A 20,854-nucleotide genomic window follows, 5' to 3' on the forward strand; every position below is an offset into this window, starting at 1 on the left:
TTCTAATTTTTCTAACATCTGCAGTAACTCTTGTATAGTTCATTTATATAAATATTTAAGCATATATGGAAAGCTGCAAAAACTTCTCTACAAGGACTTACAAAGTTACAAAAATTTCTCTTCTTTTTTCTAGAACTGCTGAGCTGACAGAAAAATATTCACTGAGTTTTAGAAGTAGTATCTACATAACACAAAATGGGTCTTCATCCTAAGGATGACCTATGAGATTGGTTAACCTGGTTTTAGTAAAAAACTAAATCACCAAAACATACATGGAACCTGAAATCCCCTTTCAGCATGGAACAGAGATCCTCTGCTACATCAGACATACAGGGATGCAATGTGGCAACCAGTCTTGCATAAAATGGTAGCAAATCCAATCTGCAAACAAAAGAGAGGATAAAACAGACAATTCATAGACAAAAATGTATTTATGTCTATAAATATGGGTACCATTTTACTTGTGAATAGAATCAATGCACTGACAGAACTACACACATGCAATTTTTCTGGCCCGCTACAAGAAAGTAAACCACCATAACCTGCTGGAATACTTCATAGTTAACTTCCTTTTTGACTCCTACCATACATAAAATGCTGAATACCATCAACTACAGAATTTGACCTTCAATAAATTACCAAAGAGAAAGAAAATTCAGATCCATCTCAACATGCAAAAAAAAAGTTCTTCCAGACAAGCCCATGGGCTATGGCACAGTATTAATATTTTTTCTGAAAAGCAGCAGACATAACTAGGAAGGTAGATAACTTTACTTTTAAGGTGGCAAACTTCTAAATGAATGTAGCAGTTATTACAGAAAACAAAGCTGAGCAGATCTGATGTGGCCACCCTTTTCCCAAAAATTCTGCTAGTATTCCCACAAATGGTAATATTTTCAAGTTTTCTATAGAATTTCATTATTTCCTTCTCTCTTGCCTTAATTACATTCCTTCACACCCATTTCCTTTGCACATTTATGCTAGCCAGCTGTGTATATATCAATTTTAAATGCAGAGAAACCAACTGTGCTCTGGGGCCTCATAATATCATGTAACAAGCTGAAGGAAGTATTTTAGTTTTATTTTCAGAATCTTAAGTTAATGCAGTAAACAGATGAACTCTAGAACAAGCCAAAGTAAGGGGAGAGGAACATCCTAAACTTGCATGCTTCTAATGAGAAATTGCCTGTAAGGGAAAAATGCATCTTGAGTTTACACTTTATGAAGGATTAAGGTTTTCCCTACTGCTCAGGTAAGGAAAAGAAAAAGAAAAAATATGCTGACAAAAATAATCCAAAGGCACAGTTGATACACAGAGCTTGTCCCGGAACAAAGCATCAAGACAAAAACCTCAAAACAAAGCCATCACAACTGCCTCCTTTCTCCTTTCTGCCTCTACGTCACTGGAGCCCATTTCTAAGACATTTAATACCCACTTACAGAAAAAGAGACAATTATGTATTTAAATTGTGGGTTAGAAGCAGCAGAATATACTCCCCCCAAAAAAGCATAACCAGCCAGCCTCCAGACAACACAAAAGATTCCTGGTGAAACATTGTGGGTATCTCAGTTACCTATTGAACAGTTTTTATCTCTTTTGTTAATCAATAACTGAAGCAGTATTTACATTTTTTTAACTTGTTGGAACACACAGTCAAGGCTGACTACCCACAGCAAATTACTACCATGTTATTAAGCATTTAGCCATTAACTTTGAGAGCAGTGAAAGTCTCACTACTTCACACACACCCACAAAAGCTAAACTAAGAGAGGACTGTAGCGGAACTAAGGTATGTTTAACTGAGGGGATTTCTGTATGGCAACTATTTTAAGATAAATTTAATTAATTAATTTTTAAGATAAATAGGTTTTATTCTGGTCTCAACAAACATCAGCCTGCTGAGAGCTAATAATTTCATCTCTGTAAACTGAGTATACCTGGGGGAAAATTAGTCTTAGAGCACATTGTTGTTATTCCCTTGCAGGACACAAAAGGTTTCTTCATGGGGAAGCATACTAGGACTGGGTATTTCTAAATAGGTGAAATATAGTAAGGAAAAGCCTTGGGTTAATTATACTGAAATTGGCAATCAGAGATTGAGTTATTTCTCTCTCAGGGGAGACAGAAGTTCAGGTTCAGCAGTGGAAACACTCCAGTATCAGTGGCACCATCTACTGGTATATGCAGTGCTTTGTTCCTTCCAAAAGCATTTCTTTCTCTGGAGAAGGGGGGAAATAACTTAACTAAATTCCCACAAACCCCACAGTATTGTTATCTCTTCCCGCTCTTCTGATTATGAAGCAAGATCTGGCATCAGGGATGAGTCAGTCAACTCTCTGAAGCCCATGTTAAGCACCTTGAATATTCACCACCACAGTAAAAAGCACCTCCTCTGACCATTGTCATTTAGATCACATACCATGGGCTGATACCTAGTCAGCTCTGGATCTCAGGCCCACGAGCACCATGTTAGTGTAATATCTAAGAACATATCTTTTTTTCTACCATTTCAAATGTCAGTTTATTTTAAAAAGCCCAAACAAGCAAAACCAATCATAAACCAACTTACAGAAAAAATTTTTAAAGTCCTAATCGCAATCTCTCCAAAATGGATGCATCCAAAATTTTATGCCCAGGAAGAGTGAAGGGGGCATTTTGTACATTTCCTAATTTCTGTGATTCTACAAGACTGCTTAAAGACTGAAACAATGGAGCCAGAACTCCCGCCTCACAAGCACAATCATAATGGATAAAAGCAGTGCATTCACAGGGCCTGAACAGGTACTAAGTACCACCCACACTGCTCAGTGGGAAGAGAAGGATGATGTGGAATTGGAATGTTACCAGGGAAGCACTTTTGGCTTTTATTTCTTCATCAGGACATAAAACTCCTTGATCTCAAGCACATCCCTCAATTTTACCCTCAACTGAAACAGGCCATTGAAACATTGATAAGTCGAGTTCCACTGAACAAAAACGACCTTGGTACAGAGAAGTCTCAGGATAAAAAGCTCACAGTAAATACACTGGAGGCTTGCAGCTTTTGAGTTAAAATGTGCACAACTATTTAACACTTGAGAAGCAGCAAACTTCTGAATTAAGAGCAACAAAAAATAACACTAAAAACCTCCACATGAACAACTGATCACTTACTGCAGGTAAACTTGCAACTTCACAAATCACCATAGATGGGAACATCAAAAAATATCATAAACCACAACAGTCCCTATATCCTGCTTAACATTTTTCTAGAATTGTTTAGAATTTAAAGCCTAGGAAAAGTTTTCACACTTCTCATATTAAAGTAAAAGAAAATAATTTATAGAATTGTAGTATTCTGGTAAACCTAAATAATTCTGTGTATAGGAAGATAGTTCAGTTAGACAGCAAAGAACCACAGAAAAGTCCTTAAAGCTGTGAGCAGTATGGGTTAAATCACTGTCTGCAGCCTTGGATTAAAAGGCTAATATTTAGTTTTAAATCAATCCTCCAATGCAAATGTGAAAGCCACTCGTACACTGGCATTGAAAAATCCTTTTAAAAGGCCTTCTGTTCTGTCGGGTTGGAGGTTCAAATCACAGCTGAAAATGTAAATGTGATCCATTCATCAGTATTCAACAGAGCAGGGCAAAGATGTATTCTAACACTGATTTACAGTGAGTTGAGGAAGAAATGGCCTTTTCTGTCAAATTAAGTTTTCTGTCCTGAAGAATCTTGATTTGTCCAAATCTATCCAACCCTAGTGGTAGCAAGAAAGCTCCCTGGCAACACTACATAATGACTGATTTCACAGTGTCTGTTTTACACCTCAAACAAAAAAAAAAACAGTTTTACACTTTCTTGATGCAACTGTTGTGCCTGCACATTTCCCAAAAGTGATCTCAGGAAAAGAAAGTAAACTTATTCTATCATTGAAATACCTCATTATGGCTGCAAATAAAGCAGCTAAACTTAAACAGCATTAACTGATATGCCTGGAAACTAAATGCTTTTGGAAAACATACTGCTTTATCTGCATCCTCAAGGACACTGCTCCTCTGAAGCTTTCACAAAACACCCTCCTCAAAAACATCAGCACAACAAACACTCTTCTCCCACAGTATCCCAGAGAGATATTGCAAAAATTCCTGGATTAGTAAAAACAAGTATGTGACAATAATGGAAGGTAAAACCGTATCATTACAGCTCAGTGAAGTGATACACAGAGCAAAATCATCGTTACTGCACAGTATACAAAGCCTCCAAGCAGTGTGTTACAGAATATATAGAATTTTCTGTATCAGAAAGGATTATGAATGTTGATTTGAAGACACACAGCAGAACTGGTCTTTTACCACTTGCAGCAATACAGTTTAATATTGGGATAGGTTATCCTTTCAAATTGTCTGCATCTATGAGCAGTTCAGCTGGTATTTACATTCCAAATGGTTGTGTTCAGAACATGCAGGTCTGTCAACATCCTGTTTCTCCAGCTGAGTGGCCCAGAGACGGGGTCACCAAAGCAGACACATAAATACAACTGAACTTATGATCTTAAAAGAATCAAGGTAACTCAAGTATCCATTAGTCAAGTAGGTCCCACAGCAGATAGCAGGAAAAGGAATTAAAAAAGAATTATATATCAAATTTTAATGCTTCTTAGTATTAGGAAAAATTCATATTTATAACTAAAGACCAGCAGTGAGAGGATCAGCTGAGCCATTCATTTCAATGTCAGTTCCAACTACTGGAGACCAGAACCATCACAAACGTAACAGCTCCTTGAGGCAACCCCACCATCTATCCTGCTCTGGTGAGTTCTATCAGAAAAGTTAATATTTTCTAAATTATTATTACTTTTAATACAAATCTGTAGGGCAATGGAATTACCACTGGGAAGACAACAGATTGCAGTGAGGAAACTATGTGTGCTTCTAGGAGTTTCTTAACTCTGTTCATAGTACAGTCTGATCAGAGACATTTTTTAACAGTGCAATATATCAGGAATTTAACTTCTGCTTTCATGCCATCTATGAAATCACACTGCTGAATTTACAAGCCTTATCATGCTGTTCCTGTATGAAAGTACCTCCTTTTGCTGTGCACATCTACAAGTTCCTCCAGATCATTGTCACCTAGCACAATTTAGCAGATTATGCAAAGACAATATAGGATTTTCCAAGAGGTTCCAAAAGTTAATAATCAATACCAGCAATCTGCAACCTACAGCACCAGGAAACAATACAGGACAGTGGTACAAACATTACTGTATGGAAAGTTCTCTATTATGGCAGAGCTGAAGAAGTTAAGTCTAGGTGCTCCTGCTGATTAACATTGCTGCAGATGCTCTAAGCTATGCAATTCTTCTCACATTGTGCTTTGATGCATTTCATGATTACCAGCAGACTGATGAACAGAAACGTTCTACAACTGTCATTTGGGCTGAAGAGCACCTTTTTCCATCTAACACAGATCATCAGTTGTCAGCCTCCTCTGTCATTAATTCACATTAGGCACAATCAGGCCTCTGTCAAAGTCTCCAAACACTGAGGCCAAACCCGTGAGTTTTAGAGGCAAGAATACACAAGAGAATGGAAGATTATGTGCACTGTTTCACCATGGAGTCAGGTTAATTCCTCAGTCAGCAAACAAACCATTGGTTTTCACACAGCAAGGGAACAGAGTTATTAGCACAGCAGATGCTTATTATAAATGGGATGTAGAAATAGGCTAAATTAACCTTTAAATTAAGGTTGAAAACACAGCACAAGCAGTGATTAAACTTTAGGAAAACAAAGCACCAAAGTCTGTTAATTCAAAGCCAGTCTACACATGTGTTGAGACAAAACAGAAACTCAAGCTATGTTTTTCCCCCACAGTGTTGAAAGGTAATGGAATCAAAGCAGTGTAAACTCTTAACAAGAATTCCAAGATGAGCATGTTCACTTTAAATTACATGCAGCATCGAAACAGCTTATCGTGAGAAACAGGGCAAGGTGAAGCAAGTAAAGCAACTTCTTCATAATTTCACCTCAGTGAAATTAAGGCTCAAGTTTACCAGAGATCAGCAAAATAAATGATTCCTCCAATCAATTCAATGTTTTTATTTGAATATTTAAAACCATTTTTGGAAGCAGGGCTCTTCCTGTAAGTGCAGGAAATCTGCTTACACAGAGACAAGCAGAAAGCAAGAGCTCTACACAGGCAGATGTACACAGACAAAAGGAGCCAGGCTCAAAGTGACTGGCCTAGAACTGGCTGTTGCAGAAGGCACAAGGCTGTTATAATGGCCATGTACTGCATCAGAATTAACATATCACAAGAAATCCTCCTTCCAAACTATGCTATAACTTTCCACAGGCTCTAACACAAAAAAGTTGTCTGGCATGAAATAAATCTTCCCTTTTTGGTATCAGGAAGGTTTTGCTATTATTTTCATAGTTTAAAAAAAAAGGTAATGAAAAGAGAACTGCTGTAAACACCAAACATCAGGAAAAAAAAAAATCCTTACTAAAATCCTTAATTTTTGACAAAATATCATGGTGTGGGGATCATTGATTCTAAATATTCCTTTGTGCACTCCAAAAGTGCACATCAGGAATAAACAAAGGGAATATACACTGGTTTTAAAAAAACATGCACATGCTAAATTAAATAATAAATGGGTGGATCCAGCTTGGTCCCCTTCCATTCTTACCTTTGTCTAGGAACTATGAAAAGTGCTCGTACCAGTTTTCTTCTGTTGGCTTTTGTATTCATATTCATGCAAAAATCCATTGCTGCCTATAAAGAGGAAAGTTAATGCAATATTCCGCTTTAATGCAGTGGGTTTTCAAGAAAGCAACAGAAACTCGTGTTTCAACATGGCTTTTACAGAGCTATTCCTATTACATGCAACTGCTTTAAAAATAACCACAAAGAAAAATCTTCAGTTTTGGCTAGAACCGGCATAGTTAGAAAACACGTCCACTGTGAGGAATACTGACCGATTACAAAATTAATTCAGCTATGGTCAGACTCCAAAGCTTGAAATCTTTATTTCCTATCTATTTGATCTAGCATTATGGCTTTTAAGAGTGCAAAAACCTGAACCTATGACCATACCTTGTCTATGAGGTCTCTGTTGACACAATTTGGAAGCTGCTGAAGAAAAGCATCTACTATGAGTTTTAAATGAGATCCAGTACTGGCTTCTTCATCCTCTTGTTCTAACAGAGGGAAATAAACAGCAGACATCTTTAAGCTATGAAATATAATCATTTATGAACACATTCCCCAAACAGTGCATTTGCAATGTTTAGTTAAGTATTCCTCTTTGTAGTCACTTTTCAGGCAACTGCCTTTATATTTGCTTACTTTCAAAAGCTGTGTGAAAGAATTGGTAATCTTCACTGCATAAACATCTGTAAAATAATTTTCACTTCTATCTGAATGACTTATTACAAAAACATTTATCAGTCCTAGCAGTTTCTAGCTACTGGTTTCATAAATAAAACAAATAAATAAATTCCCCTGAATGAACTCTACAAATCCACAAACTAAAACAATCGAGTTAAAAAAAACAAATCAGGAAGAAAAAGAATTCTTAAATCAATTCTTTTTACCTTGCTCATCAAGAAGCTTCTTTGTAAGATCTTCTGCCTCATCTCCACAGTCCAACTCCAGCGCATCATCATTAATATCCAGGTTCTCCAGCTCCAATTCCAGATCCTCATTCCCAGCTGCTTCCTTATTATCTTTGGCATCTTTTGAATCTATTTACAAGTTAAGTAGAAATAGCAAATAAATACTAAGAAATTGTTAAACATATACAGTCATTATTGGAATACAGGAAGACTAATGCTGCTAAACCTACATCTCTTTAATGTCTTAATGGAAAACCTTTTACACAGATGTAGAAAAAAAAGGAAAATACAGAAATAAAGATTATTAGTTTCCTTGAACATATCTCAATCTGATAAGGATTCAGAAAAGAATAGCTAATATTTTTCTTGGACCACAGCACTGGTTCAACACTGAGCATTTTTCCAAGAGATTACTAGCTACAGAATTCTACTGTTTTTTCAGACCTCCTTCCAATTGCATTTGCAGTCTATGCTTAATTTAAAAAAAATAAATTTCAAGGCAGATAACCTTATTAAAATTCTAAAATTTTTCAAAACTGAGTGTGACAACTTCTAGACAGCACACATCATATGGAAATATAGACTCACAAACAAGTAACATGTTTAGAATCACAGACAAAATTAGTCTGGAATGGACTTTGGTGCTATCTCCAGTTCAAACTTTTGGTCAAAATAGATGAACACCATTTACACCAGATTTCTCAGGTATTTTCCAGTTATTTTAAAATAGTAAGACAGAGATTCCAGTCTCTCTGGGCAAGCTGCTCCAATATCCAAAAATCCTTAATAGGAAATGTCCGAATTCTCCAAACATGCATCTTCTGTTACACTTTGAGCCAGGGATGGTGACTTTTTATCCCACTGTACCTGAAGTCTGCACATGCCTGGTTGTGAACTGAGAGCTGTGTCAGAAGTGAGGAACCACCCAGGCCTTTTAATCTAGTGAAATTCTGCGCTGACAAAGTCACCTACCATTAATAATTTTATAAGAAAATAACATTGAAAAAACCCCCTAACACCAACATCTGCAAAAAAGGGAAAACTCTTCCCATTTCTCAGAGGAAAGTTGGTATTTATTCACACTGGTTAGCCTCCAATTACTTGAAATTTACAATTCTAACAATATTAAAATGCATTTAATTTTTTTCTTCCTTAATACCAGATATAATCCCTACCCCTAGTTTAATCCCTAAAAAATTTATCCAAACTGGTGTACTGTCCTGATTGCAACAAATTATTTCATCACAGACTCATTACTTCCATCAAGTTTGTTTATCTGTTGGACAAGATATGTTGAAGAAAACAGTCATCTAAGCATCCTACCTCTTGATTCATCTTTGCTGGAATCCTTGTTCTGGGAATATTTTTCATTATCTTTAAACAAAATTGCTGGCACAAAAGCCTTCAAGTCAATGAGATTCTCATAGAAGTTTCTAGCATCTTCATCTTCCCAGATACCCCCCTCCAAGTCATATTCTCCAGGCTTTCCTGGTGTGAAAATATCAATACCAGGTCCATGTTCTGCCAAAACAGTGAAATTGTAAGAAAGTTATTTGCACAAATTCATAATCTTCTATGGGGAGGCACCTTAGAGATTAAGAGTCCTTTTAGGAAAGCATTGAACTATTTATTACTAACTCAGTTTTCACCTAAATATTTCAACGCATACTTTAAAAGTGTTTTTAACAATTCAATATTAGTATTAGGCACATCAAGAAATTATCCTAAAATCGTAAATTTCATTTTGATTGAAAATACAGACAGAACCAGAGGAAGTAAAATCAAGAAAAAAGAAGCAGCACAATATGTGGTATTATAAAGTTGCAACAGATTTTAAAAACATTAGCATTAAAAGTAATCACTTCGAGTATGATGAACTGTACCCCACTCGGTTTTAGGAATAAAGTTTAAAAAGAACAACTTAATATTTAGAGGCATTCAAGAAACATCACCTTTTTAAGTTCAAGATAAATTAAGGCAAAAGATACTCATGATTTCAACATCTCAACTAATCTTAAAGTTTAGATTTAAAGGCATTGAAAGCTGCACTTTGCTAAGGAGGCAAGACAGCCACACCTAGTGGCTTACCTGGCTTAACAGTATATTCCTGCTCATGACATCATGACCAAAAATAGATTTCAAATATATTTTTTAACAGTATCAGCTTTTAAAATTCTGACAGTTTTTAAACACTAAAAACAGCATAATATTAAAGAAAAGGATCAGGTTGTTTTTTTTTTTTTAATTTTCCATTTATTACTCTATCTCCAGAAAAAAACCTACAGAGATATTACTTAGGTTTCCAAAACTACACAGAATATATAATATGGTTATATATATATATATTTTATATATAATGAATATATAATGGTTACATATTAGGCATAATATTAGGCATGATTACTTTAATAAAAAACATAAAAGTATTATTGATTAGCTGATATCCTTCAGGGGAAAGCCTAAATGAAATGAAACCAGCAGAAAGAATACATTGGTAACAGGGTTTGGTTAGTTTTTCCACCACATTCAAGCCAAGCCCAGGGTTCTGTTGACCTGCTTTAGAATCTGGCTTACCCTCAGGGGTTGGTTTCTCTTGGGGAAGGTCAGGCATGTTCTCATCCAAAAGATCAGCCAGAGACTGAGAATTTGCCAACAGCTTCTGATATGACATTGCAAATTCCTCATATTGCTTGTGTCGATCTTCACTCAGCTCTCCTTTGGAGTGGAGAATGCGTCTACAAAAACCAAACTTACAGTAAGACCACCTTTTTCTTTAAAATATATTTGAGCTATCCCAAACCATTAGGAATTTCTCTGAGCAAAGCTAACCTGCCCCCTCTGAGAGAACTGTAACAATTCTCATTAAGACTGAAATAGCAAACATCTAAGTGACACAATTATTTTTCCAAACTGCTCTGAATTTCCAACTTCAATCCCACTGAGGACAGTGGGATCACTGTCACAGTCACAGAAGCTCCAGCTTCCATCTCCAAAGAGAAAGGCCCATTTACTCTTTGCCATGATTAGGCTGCAATAGTCCTAAAAAATACTTACATAGTAAAATAAAATATTCGACTTTATGAACAAGCTAGATAAAAGTTGCTTTCCACCTGTAACAATCCACTTCCGTATTGTTTAAATGATTACATGAGCTATTATCACCAGGAGGGTCAAAAAATTTGCAAGCAGCCCACCAACTTTCCAACAGACAAAGTTATTTCAAGGCTATCAGTCCAAATTATGAGCAGTTACATTTGTTTCTTCAGCTGCTCTTTATTTTCTTTTACAAAACTATTCATACTTGTTTCAAATAATCATTTTTAAAATTGAAATCTGTTGTCAGCTAATCACTGCTTGTAAGTGCTGGAACCACTGACCATGCACCCTGCATTGAGATGAAAGCATCAGAAGTCTGAAAAAAGGTGCAAATGCCACAATTCCCAAAGCAGGTTGTACCATTAAATTATCATCTGTAGGATTCTATTACCATTAGGCTTTTATTACAGGCAATAGGCAAACACAGTCTTGCGAAAAGACACAAGCATTTTGTGGCATAAGTATTCTGAAATATTAAAGGCAATGTAAGTTGAGGGAATATCAGTCTTCTTGTTCCAGGTTAATTGTAAAACAAGTCTTCTTTGTACACATTCACAGGGTGAGCAGCCAAATTCCCTACTTTGCTCAGAACCAGAAGTGGACACAGGTGCCTGGCTAGAGAGCAAGAAGCATTAATGCTGGCAAAAGTACTATTTCTCTGACAAAACCCACTTATTTAACATGTATTGCCTGCTCCTGCAAAGTAGAGCAAAGAAAAATTAACAAATTAAATAACCACTGACTATTCGTGAAGTGACATAGTTCAGTTTGGATTCAGGAAACACATTAAGTGTCAATTCATAGCTTTTCCATGAAGACTGCTATTCATTGCATACATATTTTAAACCAGCAGCTTTGAAACTGTGCTATTCTTAAAAAACAAAAAAAGCAAACTGTTGTAAAAACAGTACAAGACTTTCAGTTCTCAATTTCAGTTCCAAGAAGACAAGTGTTAATAAATTCAAAGAAGCTAAAGCAAATGAAGCAAACTTCAAAAAGCATGGTTCACCTCTGAGTACAATTACAAGTACAGCACACGGTACTTGTCTTACTATATGTCTCTTCAAAGCACAGGGCAAGTTCAACACATCTTAAAAATATCCTTAATTTAGACAAAAGAAGTTTCTTCCATAGCTTACACTTATTTCTGAAAACTCTCTCCAGAATTTGGTAATCAAGGTGTTTCCTTCCAATGACACAGCCTGACAAGTTTTGTTGTGCCTTCAGCTGTGTAACCAAATGATCACCAGGTTCTCTGTTATGTCTATATTAAAGTCAAAGTGTAACTCAAGGTACTTTTCCTAACTACCCACTTAACCAGCAACACTTGAGTCTGCTTTAATTTTATGTAAATGATTCCACAGGTAACACAGCACTAAAGTACTGTTAATTTGGCACAGTAATTTAAAATTAATTCAACCAAATTGTACAGCTTAAATTATTTCACAGTCATTCTCCTGACAGAGATACATTTATGGGTTATTTACCTGACAAAACATCATAACCTAAACGTGTGATGCATTTCATGCACAAAAGGGAACAGTTCACTCCCTATTCACTTCATTGATTGTGGAATAACACTGTGAATAAAAACTAGAGCAAAATGGATCCGTTTTTAATACACAGAGAACTGCTTTAGCCAATAGGTTACTGGGTTTTTTTCTAAAAAAAAACGAAACCAACCCAATCAAACAAAAACACCTCAAAAAAACTACCACCCACAAAAAAATATTCAAAATCAAGTAAGGAATCAACTGCACAATCACTTTTCCAAAATCCACAGTTTAGGAAGATTTCCATAATACTCACTGACTTCTTACTTTGCAAATGTTTGTCTTGCTCTCCTCATGCCTTGCACTTCCATAGCAAGGAAATGTCACAAATCTGTTACAGGTGTTGTAAACAAATAAAATCTGGCAGGAAAGTTTTTTTGATATCTTATTTAACAAAACTTATTTTAACTCCTTAGAAAAAATTGAGGAATAAACACCTTGAAGTTCAGAGAGAGAAATAACAGAGTTCTCTTAACCCAGTGATAAATGATAGCTCTCCACATTTCTTCCCAAAAATAAAGCTTTGCAACCAAGTTCACAGGGATAATTCAGACAAGGTGCTCAAAGAGGTCCCTCATCTGCCCTTGTCTGATTTACTCAAAGCAGGCTCGGTGATGAGGTCAGACCAGGCTGCTCAGGCTCTGTTCAGTCACTTTTATCCAGTTGTACAAGTAAATACTAAAGTATGTTTTTCTCTCTCCCAGGTAATTTACATTCTTTCTGCTTCTTGGTTTCTTAACATATTTTATACCTCTCAGAAACTTTTTTCACTCTATTTTCTTTACAGACTTTGTATACAGACTTTATAACACCCACTCATTGAAATGCCAGCCAGAACCAATGTGCCCAGAACCAATAATAATGGTGAAAGCATAAAGGTTCATATTCATTCACTTTGGAAAAAATACACCTAAGTCAATAATGCACTTTGAACTAGTACGGTAGTAGAAATAACAGTACCTCAAAAATCAGTTTATGATCCTGTGAAATTCAACACTTGGCTGAGACCAGATAGGACTGCAGCACAAAAGCCACCAGCACAATGGATTCTTGCTTTGGAAACATAAAAGTTTAATGCGTTCCAAGCGTACATTTGGCTCTGGATGGATGTCCAGACTTTTAGCTGAAATATATGTCTATACACAGTAACGTGTTCATTTCTATCTGCCTGGAATGCTTCCAGAAGAAATTAGGAATGACTGTTTTAAGACTAGCAGTTGGGTTTAGGCTGGCTCCAATAATGAGAATTCAGGATGCTCTAAAGCAAACAATTATTAAACAATGTGAACATGGCAGAAATAAAATTATTCAAATATCAAGGTCTGCATAAACATACCCTGCAATATTAGTACTCCATATAAATATTTCGAAGCACTTTTATCAAATTTTCTATGTCCTCCAACATTTTAATACATTTATTTAATACCTATTTGTCCACCTTGGAGTGTAATAGATACCTTCTTAATTTAACCTATTTTTTTCCTTCATCCTGGTACACTAAAAAAAGTAAACAAGCCAAAGCAATTGTGGCATATGCTTCGTTAGATACATGTGGGTGGAAAGGGAGAAATGAGATTGTGCCAACTGGAAAAGGACAGTACCAGCTGGGAAAGCAGCATTGCTCGCATGCTGATAAGGAAACACACCAAACAGTGTAAAGAGAATTACAGCTAAAGGTCAACCTCCCTTTCCTTTAAAAGATATTCAGAGTCTGTTTTGTCTCTGCTTTTCAAGTACTCAGAACAAATTTAGAACTTTTTTTTTTCAGAAACATTGCAGAACACACTTATCTTCTATACACTGCTAACAGATTTTGTTCATAAATACTGTAACAAATCTAGGCATTTCATAAATAAACTAATTTTTACTCATAAGCAAAAAGCAACATTCAATTGTCACCTGTTTTGTCTTTCAATATTTTGTAGCTCCCTGTGGTCCCTTTTCAGGTGTTTGGTCAAAGATGTAAAGTATTCCTTCAATAAATTCTGGAAGGGCTGTTGTTTCTCTGGGCTAATTATCTCACTAGGAGGAAAGCTCAAGTTAAACTTCTCTGCAACAGTTTTTACTTTCCTTGGTACCAAACCAGCAATGTCATCTCCACAGTGCCGACAAAAGCTGATAACCACAGAAACATGAGTGTGGGATTCTCGATCAGCGTTAATAATATTTTTAAGCTGCTCATAGATTAAAGACAAACCTTCCTTGTCAGTGAAAATCCCAACTATTGTCAATTCTGCAATGAAACGCAAATCAGTTCTTAACTTGGTGATGTTGGGAGTCTTCTCTTCTTTCCTTGCTTCAAAATGTTTTTTCCAAGCCTGAAGTAATGAAGGAGCAAAATCAGCATATCGCTGGTGAAAGAGGGAACACAAGTGCACAGCGCAGTTCACGTCGGATATTTTCAGTTTGGCCTCCACAATAGAAGCTACTGCTTCTGCAATGTATTTGCTTAAATTCAAGCTATTAAAGTCATGGGACAAGGAGTCCCTTTGTTGCTCCGTAATGGTTTTTAGCTTCTTAACAAAAGCTGTGTTCTTCTTCAGACTGGAGTCCAGTCTGCTGAAGAAGTTTTCCTCCGGACGACTCTCCGGTGCGTTCTGATTTTTACTGCGGAGCTCTTTTCTTGCCTGATGGCGCTCCCAAGCCTCCTGATGGAGCTGATGTGCTTCCTCTTTCTCCCTATGCAACATAAAAATCAGTCATTTTTTTTATGGAACCTTAATCTCAGGGTATCAGTTCAAAGGAAAAAAGGTCACAGTTGGAAAACCAGGAGTTCTAACACAATTTCACCTTACTGTCTTCTTAAATATCTACTAAGCTAATCCTAGAAAGCTAAAGCCTCTGCTTCAGAAACTTTGTTTAATTTTTGCATTGCAAAGGGCAAGTACTACTTCTTACAAAACAAAATTTCTCAAATATTTATATACAGAACACATTAATCCCAACAGACTTTGAAAATATAAACATGAAACTCCATTTACTACAGATGAAGATGAAGTTCTGACAGAAGAGGAAACAGCCTTTCAACAGGTTACTGTATTACACATTCAAGGAAAATCTTTTATTGCCAGACTACTGAAACTACACAGAAAATTTGGAAAAGGTGAACTATATCTGCCCCAGCAAGAACTTGGCAATGACACTGCCTCAGTCTTAAAAGTTCAGTATTTCAGACCTCAGAATGGCCAGAACCTCAGCTTTACTGGTCTCAAGATGCCACCTTCAACATTCTACTACCACTAAGAAAAGTGCCATCCAGGTATCAGTTGTCTGTGATTGATTAAAAGAAATTATATTTTTCACATCAGATTTGCCTCTGTTATGTATGGTCTGCAGACCTGTTAAGAGTCTCTATTCCTAATTTTTGAACAATAGCACTTGATTTTAAATGCATCTCTGCTTCTCTGTTGTTCTGGCTTTGGCTGGGACAGAGTTAATTTTCTTCAGAGTATCCTGTATGGGTATGTGTTTTGGATTTGTGCTGGAATCAGTGCTGATAACACAGGGGTATTTTTACTATTGCTGGGATGGGCTTACACATAGTCAAGGCCTTTTCTGCTCCTCACCCCACCCCACCAAGGAGGAGTCTGGGGCTGCACAAGGAGCTGTGGGGGAACACAGCCAGGACAGCTGACCCCAACTGACACAAGGGATATCCCAGTCCATATGACATCATGGTCAACATGTAAATCTGGGGGAACAAGGACGGGGAGGGATGATAGGAGTGATGGCATTTGTCTTCCCAAGTCACTGTTATATTTGATGGAGCCCTGCTGTCCTGTGGATTAGTGGGGAAGCAGGGAATGAATTCCTTGTTTTGGTTTGCTGGCCTGCACAATTTCTGCTTTACCCTTGAGGTATCTCAATGTCAACCCATGAGATTTCTCACTTTTACTCTTCTGATTCTCTTCCCCATCCTGCTGAGGGGAGGGAGTGGCTGTGTAGGGCTGATGTCAGCTGGGGTTAAATCACAACATTTACTCAAGCATAACTGTGCTCTCCATGGTTATTCACTATCAAATCCCCGTAACAGAGACCGAAGTAACAGAAGTTACAAGTGAAAACTCAAAACCTCTTAGAAGTCATAAAGCACAATCAGACAGGCAGGTAAAATTGATAAGACTACATGCAACTTATTAAAAGTAACTCCAACACTTCATCTCTTATGACTCTGATCACAATCCTGATAATAGAACTCCAGCATTTGGCACAATTAAACCTTTAAAAAATAACTTACTTCAGCTGAGCAGCTTCTTCTTCTTGTTTCTTTTTCTCTTCCTCCTCTTGTTTCTTTTTCTCCTCTTCTTCAAGTTTCTTTTTTTCTTCTTCTTCTTTCTTCTTTTGCTCCTCTTCTGCCTTTACTTTATCCTCTTCTTTCTTCTTCCGCTCCTTGTCTTCCTTCTTTCTTTTATCCTCTTCCATTTTTTTCTTTTTATCTTCAGGAATTTTTAAGGTCTCCCTCTTCATGCCAACCTTCACATCTTCTTTTGGCTTCTCCCTGGTGCTCACTGGTCGCCTTTCACCAAATTCTTTTTCTTTGTTATTTAACTGAGATTCTTTTTCTTCCATATTTGCTGGCTTTTTGCGCTCAGCTGGCATTGTGTTACCCAGGCAAACCTGCAGAACCACAGGAAAACAAGTACTTTTCAATTGCTGCTGATATTTCATCATTTTTCACAGCCCACCCATATTCACTTAACTCACAAGTGCGTGACTCATCAGAATAAAGATTTACGTTTTCTTGAACTAAGGAATGGACCTGACAGGTAAAAACTAATCATTTTGTAAGCACGTTGTTCTGCAAAGTTGTCCTCAGCATGAATTGTGAATAAAAGTATCTTGCTACAACCCAAGGAATATAAGATCTTGAACATAAACAAGTCCATCTGAAAAAAACAAATAATTAAAGACTGATGAAAACAAAGTACCCCAAACTTAAAAATAAGTGTATGCTTGATACATCAGCATGCATCTGCACCTCACTGACCTTTCTACACATCTCCTAAGAATACTCCCCCTTCCACTACCACTACTTAGGATTGTAGGATAATGCAGGTTAGACGTGACCTCAAGTAATTCAACCTCCCGCTCAAAGCAGGGTCAGTAACGAGTTCAAACAAGACTTCCAGTTTCAAGGAAAGAAACTGCATAACCCCTCTGGCCAACCTGCTCCTGTGCTTGATTATCCTCGCTGTGAAAAGGCATCAACTAGCTTCCTTCTTTTCTCACCCCTCCCCATATTTCTCCAGCATCTCAGCACACGTAGCAGCTGAAAAGTGAGCAGTGCTGACTAAGCTGTACTCACAAACCTCCCTGCCAGCAGAGCAAACAGAAATAGTATCAGAAAGGCTACAATTATCAAGAATTATCAAAGGCTACAATTTCTCTCTCCTTTTATTCAACCAACACTTTTGTAGGAGCTTTAGCCTCTTTGGGTTTTCCAGCCCTCTAAGCTTTGGTTTCATTTGGCTAAGGACACAAAAGGTAACACATACTGAACACAAAAGGGTAAAATCACAGGACAATTTTGATTAGGATGAAACTGTGACAAGCAAGATCCTAGCAGATCAGAGGCGTGGCTGAGGCTTTAGTATCTCCAGGAAGAGAGAAGCAATGGTCCCCTCTGGGGACACTGAGAAAAAGCTTTCCCAAATACCAACCTGGAAATTGCCATGCCCCATACTGTGTTTGTTTCTTTTCATCCTATCCCTGCACAGCTTTGAGAAGAGGCCAGCTTCATCCTCACTATGCTCTCCCATTAGGTTTCTTAAGACAGTAGTAAGATTTTCTCCTCTCTTCTTACAGATCAAGAACCCCATTCTCTGTTTCTCTTCAGATACCATGTCCTCCGGCCTCCCTGTGCTCTTGGTGATCTTCCAACAGTGTGTCAATGCCTTTCTTGGGAACAGAGAACCCACACCTGGATGTGGTAAGTACTGAGCAAAGAGGGGAGACTCACCTCCTTCAGCCTTACGGTTAACTCCTGGTACTACAGCCTAGAATGCAAGGGCATTCTGCTCACTCATGTCAGGGTCAGGTGGGCCAGGCAGGACCACGAGGCAATTAGAACCACCTAGGCTTTTACTTCAGGCTAAATTAATTTCTTAAAACTAAAAATAATTTTCACATATTCACATGTTTCAAGTTAAATGCATATATAAGTGGGACTGATAGGACACCACTGCATGTGATGCCTTCTGCAGAGACATCATTTTATTAGTAACACCAGTTTCATTCCCAATGGCCACCCCTCCTTCTGCCTTTCTAACATTTTACTCTGGATGATGAAAACAGGCTCAATTCACCAATCCCTGCATCTGTTTAGAGTGGATAATGAGACACTTGCATTCCAATCTACTAGAATGCTTCTAAGTATTAACTATTTTGCAGTATGTTTATAAATAAGACGCCACAATAAAGAAGATATGTTTCTTAATAAACATTGCACATTGCCTCTGCCATGTCCCAAACAATAAAATGACAGATTCATATACTATCTATCCCACTCATATGAAACCCTGTATTACAATATTTAAGGTGCTAGTCCAGGGCTTCTGAAGAAAAAATGGTCTGCAAAAATTTACAGTATCAGTATTCATATCTGGGCAGTGACAACTTACCAGCAGGGAACCTATTCATGACTTGGCTTCTGGCAGCAACTGGCAACAGCACCAACAGAGACTGACACTGATTTATGGAAATCAAATCAGCATTGCTTAAACAAGCAGTAGCACATTTGGCTCCCTAATGCATGTCTACAACCATAAAATTTCAGATCTCAATATCTCAAAACTACTCAGAACCACTGAATTCCAAAAACACTGATCTTAAAACAGTATTATTATGAAATCAGTACTTAACGAAGAGGGAAGGGGTTGCCTATGTTTAAAGAAATGATGGAACTGTATGTCACAATTCCAATACTCTGAACAAAATATCCAGCTACATATGTAACTCTTAACAACATGGTCATTTACCACAATCATTATGGTACTTGAGCTCTTGCTAAATTTAGGAACTCTGAATTCTGTTTTAAAAATGCATCTGATGTTTGCTTGTATAAAGGCAAACCAGAGAAGATGGGATGAAAAGAAAAGGGATGGAGCATAATTGGTCACATTATGGTTTTGACCACAAGGGCAGTATAATCCACTTTTTCCCAGTGAACACTGGAGTCCAAAAAAACCCCAAAAAACAGTCGGTTTCTGTTCAGTATCCCAGAACAGGTATGTTGCAATACTTCTCACTACCTTCTACGTGTACAGCTTCTTATCTCCCAAACCTTTCCGATGGCTTTGCCAGCTCGTTTGTGGCGACACCAAATGCCCCAGGGCAGGAGGAGGCGGTGCGGCCGCTGCCTCCAAGCTACACCCGGGCTGATGCGGCGCAGATCCAGGCTGAGCTCCCGGCCGGCGCAGAGCCCCCGGGACCGGCAGAGTAGAGCTGTCCCAAAAGCAACTTTCCCAAAAGCTGTGGGAAGCAGGGAAAAACGGAAACAGCTGGCTCACCTGGGCCTCATTTCCATAGGAAACCAGGCTGAAGATGGCATGGAAACATTGAGAGAAACTTTTTTCTATTTAATATCTCACATTTACATGAATGTACTGATGAAAAGGCATAATAATGACATGAACTCCATAAGCCAACAGATGAGACAAATCAGCACTCACACTGGAAAATTATGAAGGACAGAGAAAACAGAGACAAGACAAACATCCCTATGCCTTTGGACTCTTAGCAGCCCATTTCTGTAGTGACACATGATTTAACACTCCTTCTCAGTTTCAGCACATACAGATAATATGTTTTTAGAGGGAACTATTTCACCTAATTTTTTAATATTTGACATACATTGACTCATTTGCAGTTAAGTCAATTTTTATTATACTTAAGTTTCTATTTTTTTAAAAAACAAATAATAATCTTGGAATTTGAAAGAATGGTACTGGGTTCATGATATTCTGAGCTCAGAAACTTAATAGTCTTGAAATACAGAATTAACATTTAAGAAAAACCATATCTGTATTTACTCTTGAGGAAAGCAGAGAGTAATATACGGTATTCTACTTTGAATCTACTCACAATTCAGAATAAAAGAATCAACATTTGGCCCTCAAAGCAATCCTCTCAAGTCAATAACAACTCTACTCTCAAAACCTGCAGTAACATGATCCAGAATCCCCATCCCTGCAAACACAAGGGAAGGAAATACAGTTCTAGTAAACTAAGTACAATGAGATTTTTCACTAGAAGTTAAATGGATTGCATAAACAGTCTTTTCTGCAACCGATCTATTACAAAAGAGATATGGGAGATAAAGAATGTAGGCAAGATGTCCCACCTCTGACTGGCTGAAAAATCTCAAAGAGCAACAAACTCCTCCATCACTCTTTATCATACCATTAGAAGGTTCCAAGTTTCAAGAACTGAAACGCAATTAAAGTTCTTTTAATGCAAGGGAAGGTGCATAAGAAAAATACCCAGGACTATGAGGAGAAAATAAACTTACACGTTATGGAAGATGAGACACAGCACACAGAAAAAAAAAAACGTAATGCAGAGAGAGAGAAATCCCCCACACAGTGGCACAGAAGGTTCAC

General features: G+C 37.4%; 1 protein-coding gene across 1 annotated transcript in view; it reads right to left on the reverse strand.

Annotated features, from left to right (window-relative positions):
* LOC131593121 (regulator of nonsense transcripts 2) overlaps positions 1–20,854 on the reverse strand; it is a 52,639-nt gene that overhangs the window by 30,605 nt on the left and 1,180 nt on the right. Inside the window, exons 2-9 of the mRNA XM_058865361.1 lie at positions 16,492–16,871; positions 14,154–14,933; positions 10,180–10,340; positions 8,929–9,126; positions 7,585–7,734; positions 7,085–7,188; positions 6,678–6,763; positions 273–381 (exon numbers count right to left, since the gene is read on the reverse strand). Of these exons, the coding sequence (XP_058721344.1) occupies positions 273–381; positions 6,678–6,763; positions 7,085–7,188; positions 7,585–7,734; positions 8,929–9,126; positions 10,180–10,340; positions 14,154–14,933; positions 16,492–16,853 (1,950 nt within the window). The 5' untranslated portion in view covers positions 16,854–16,871. The remainder of the gene's footprint in view (positions 1–272; positions 382–6,677; positions 6,764–7,084; positions 7,189–7,584; positions 7,735–8,928; positions 9,127–10,179; positions 10,341–14,153; positions 14,934–16,491; positions 16,872–20,854) is intronic.

This window comes from Poecile atricapillus, chromosome Z (genome assembly GCF_030490865.1).
Source record: "Poecile atricapillus isolate bPoeAtr1 chromosome Z, bPoeAtr1.hap1, whole genome shotgun sequence".
Taxonomy (NCBI): Eukaryota; Metazoa; Chordata; class Aves; order Passeriformes; family Paridae; genus Poecile; species Poecile atricapillus.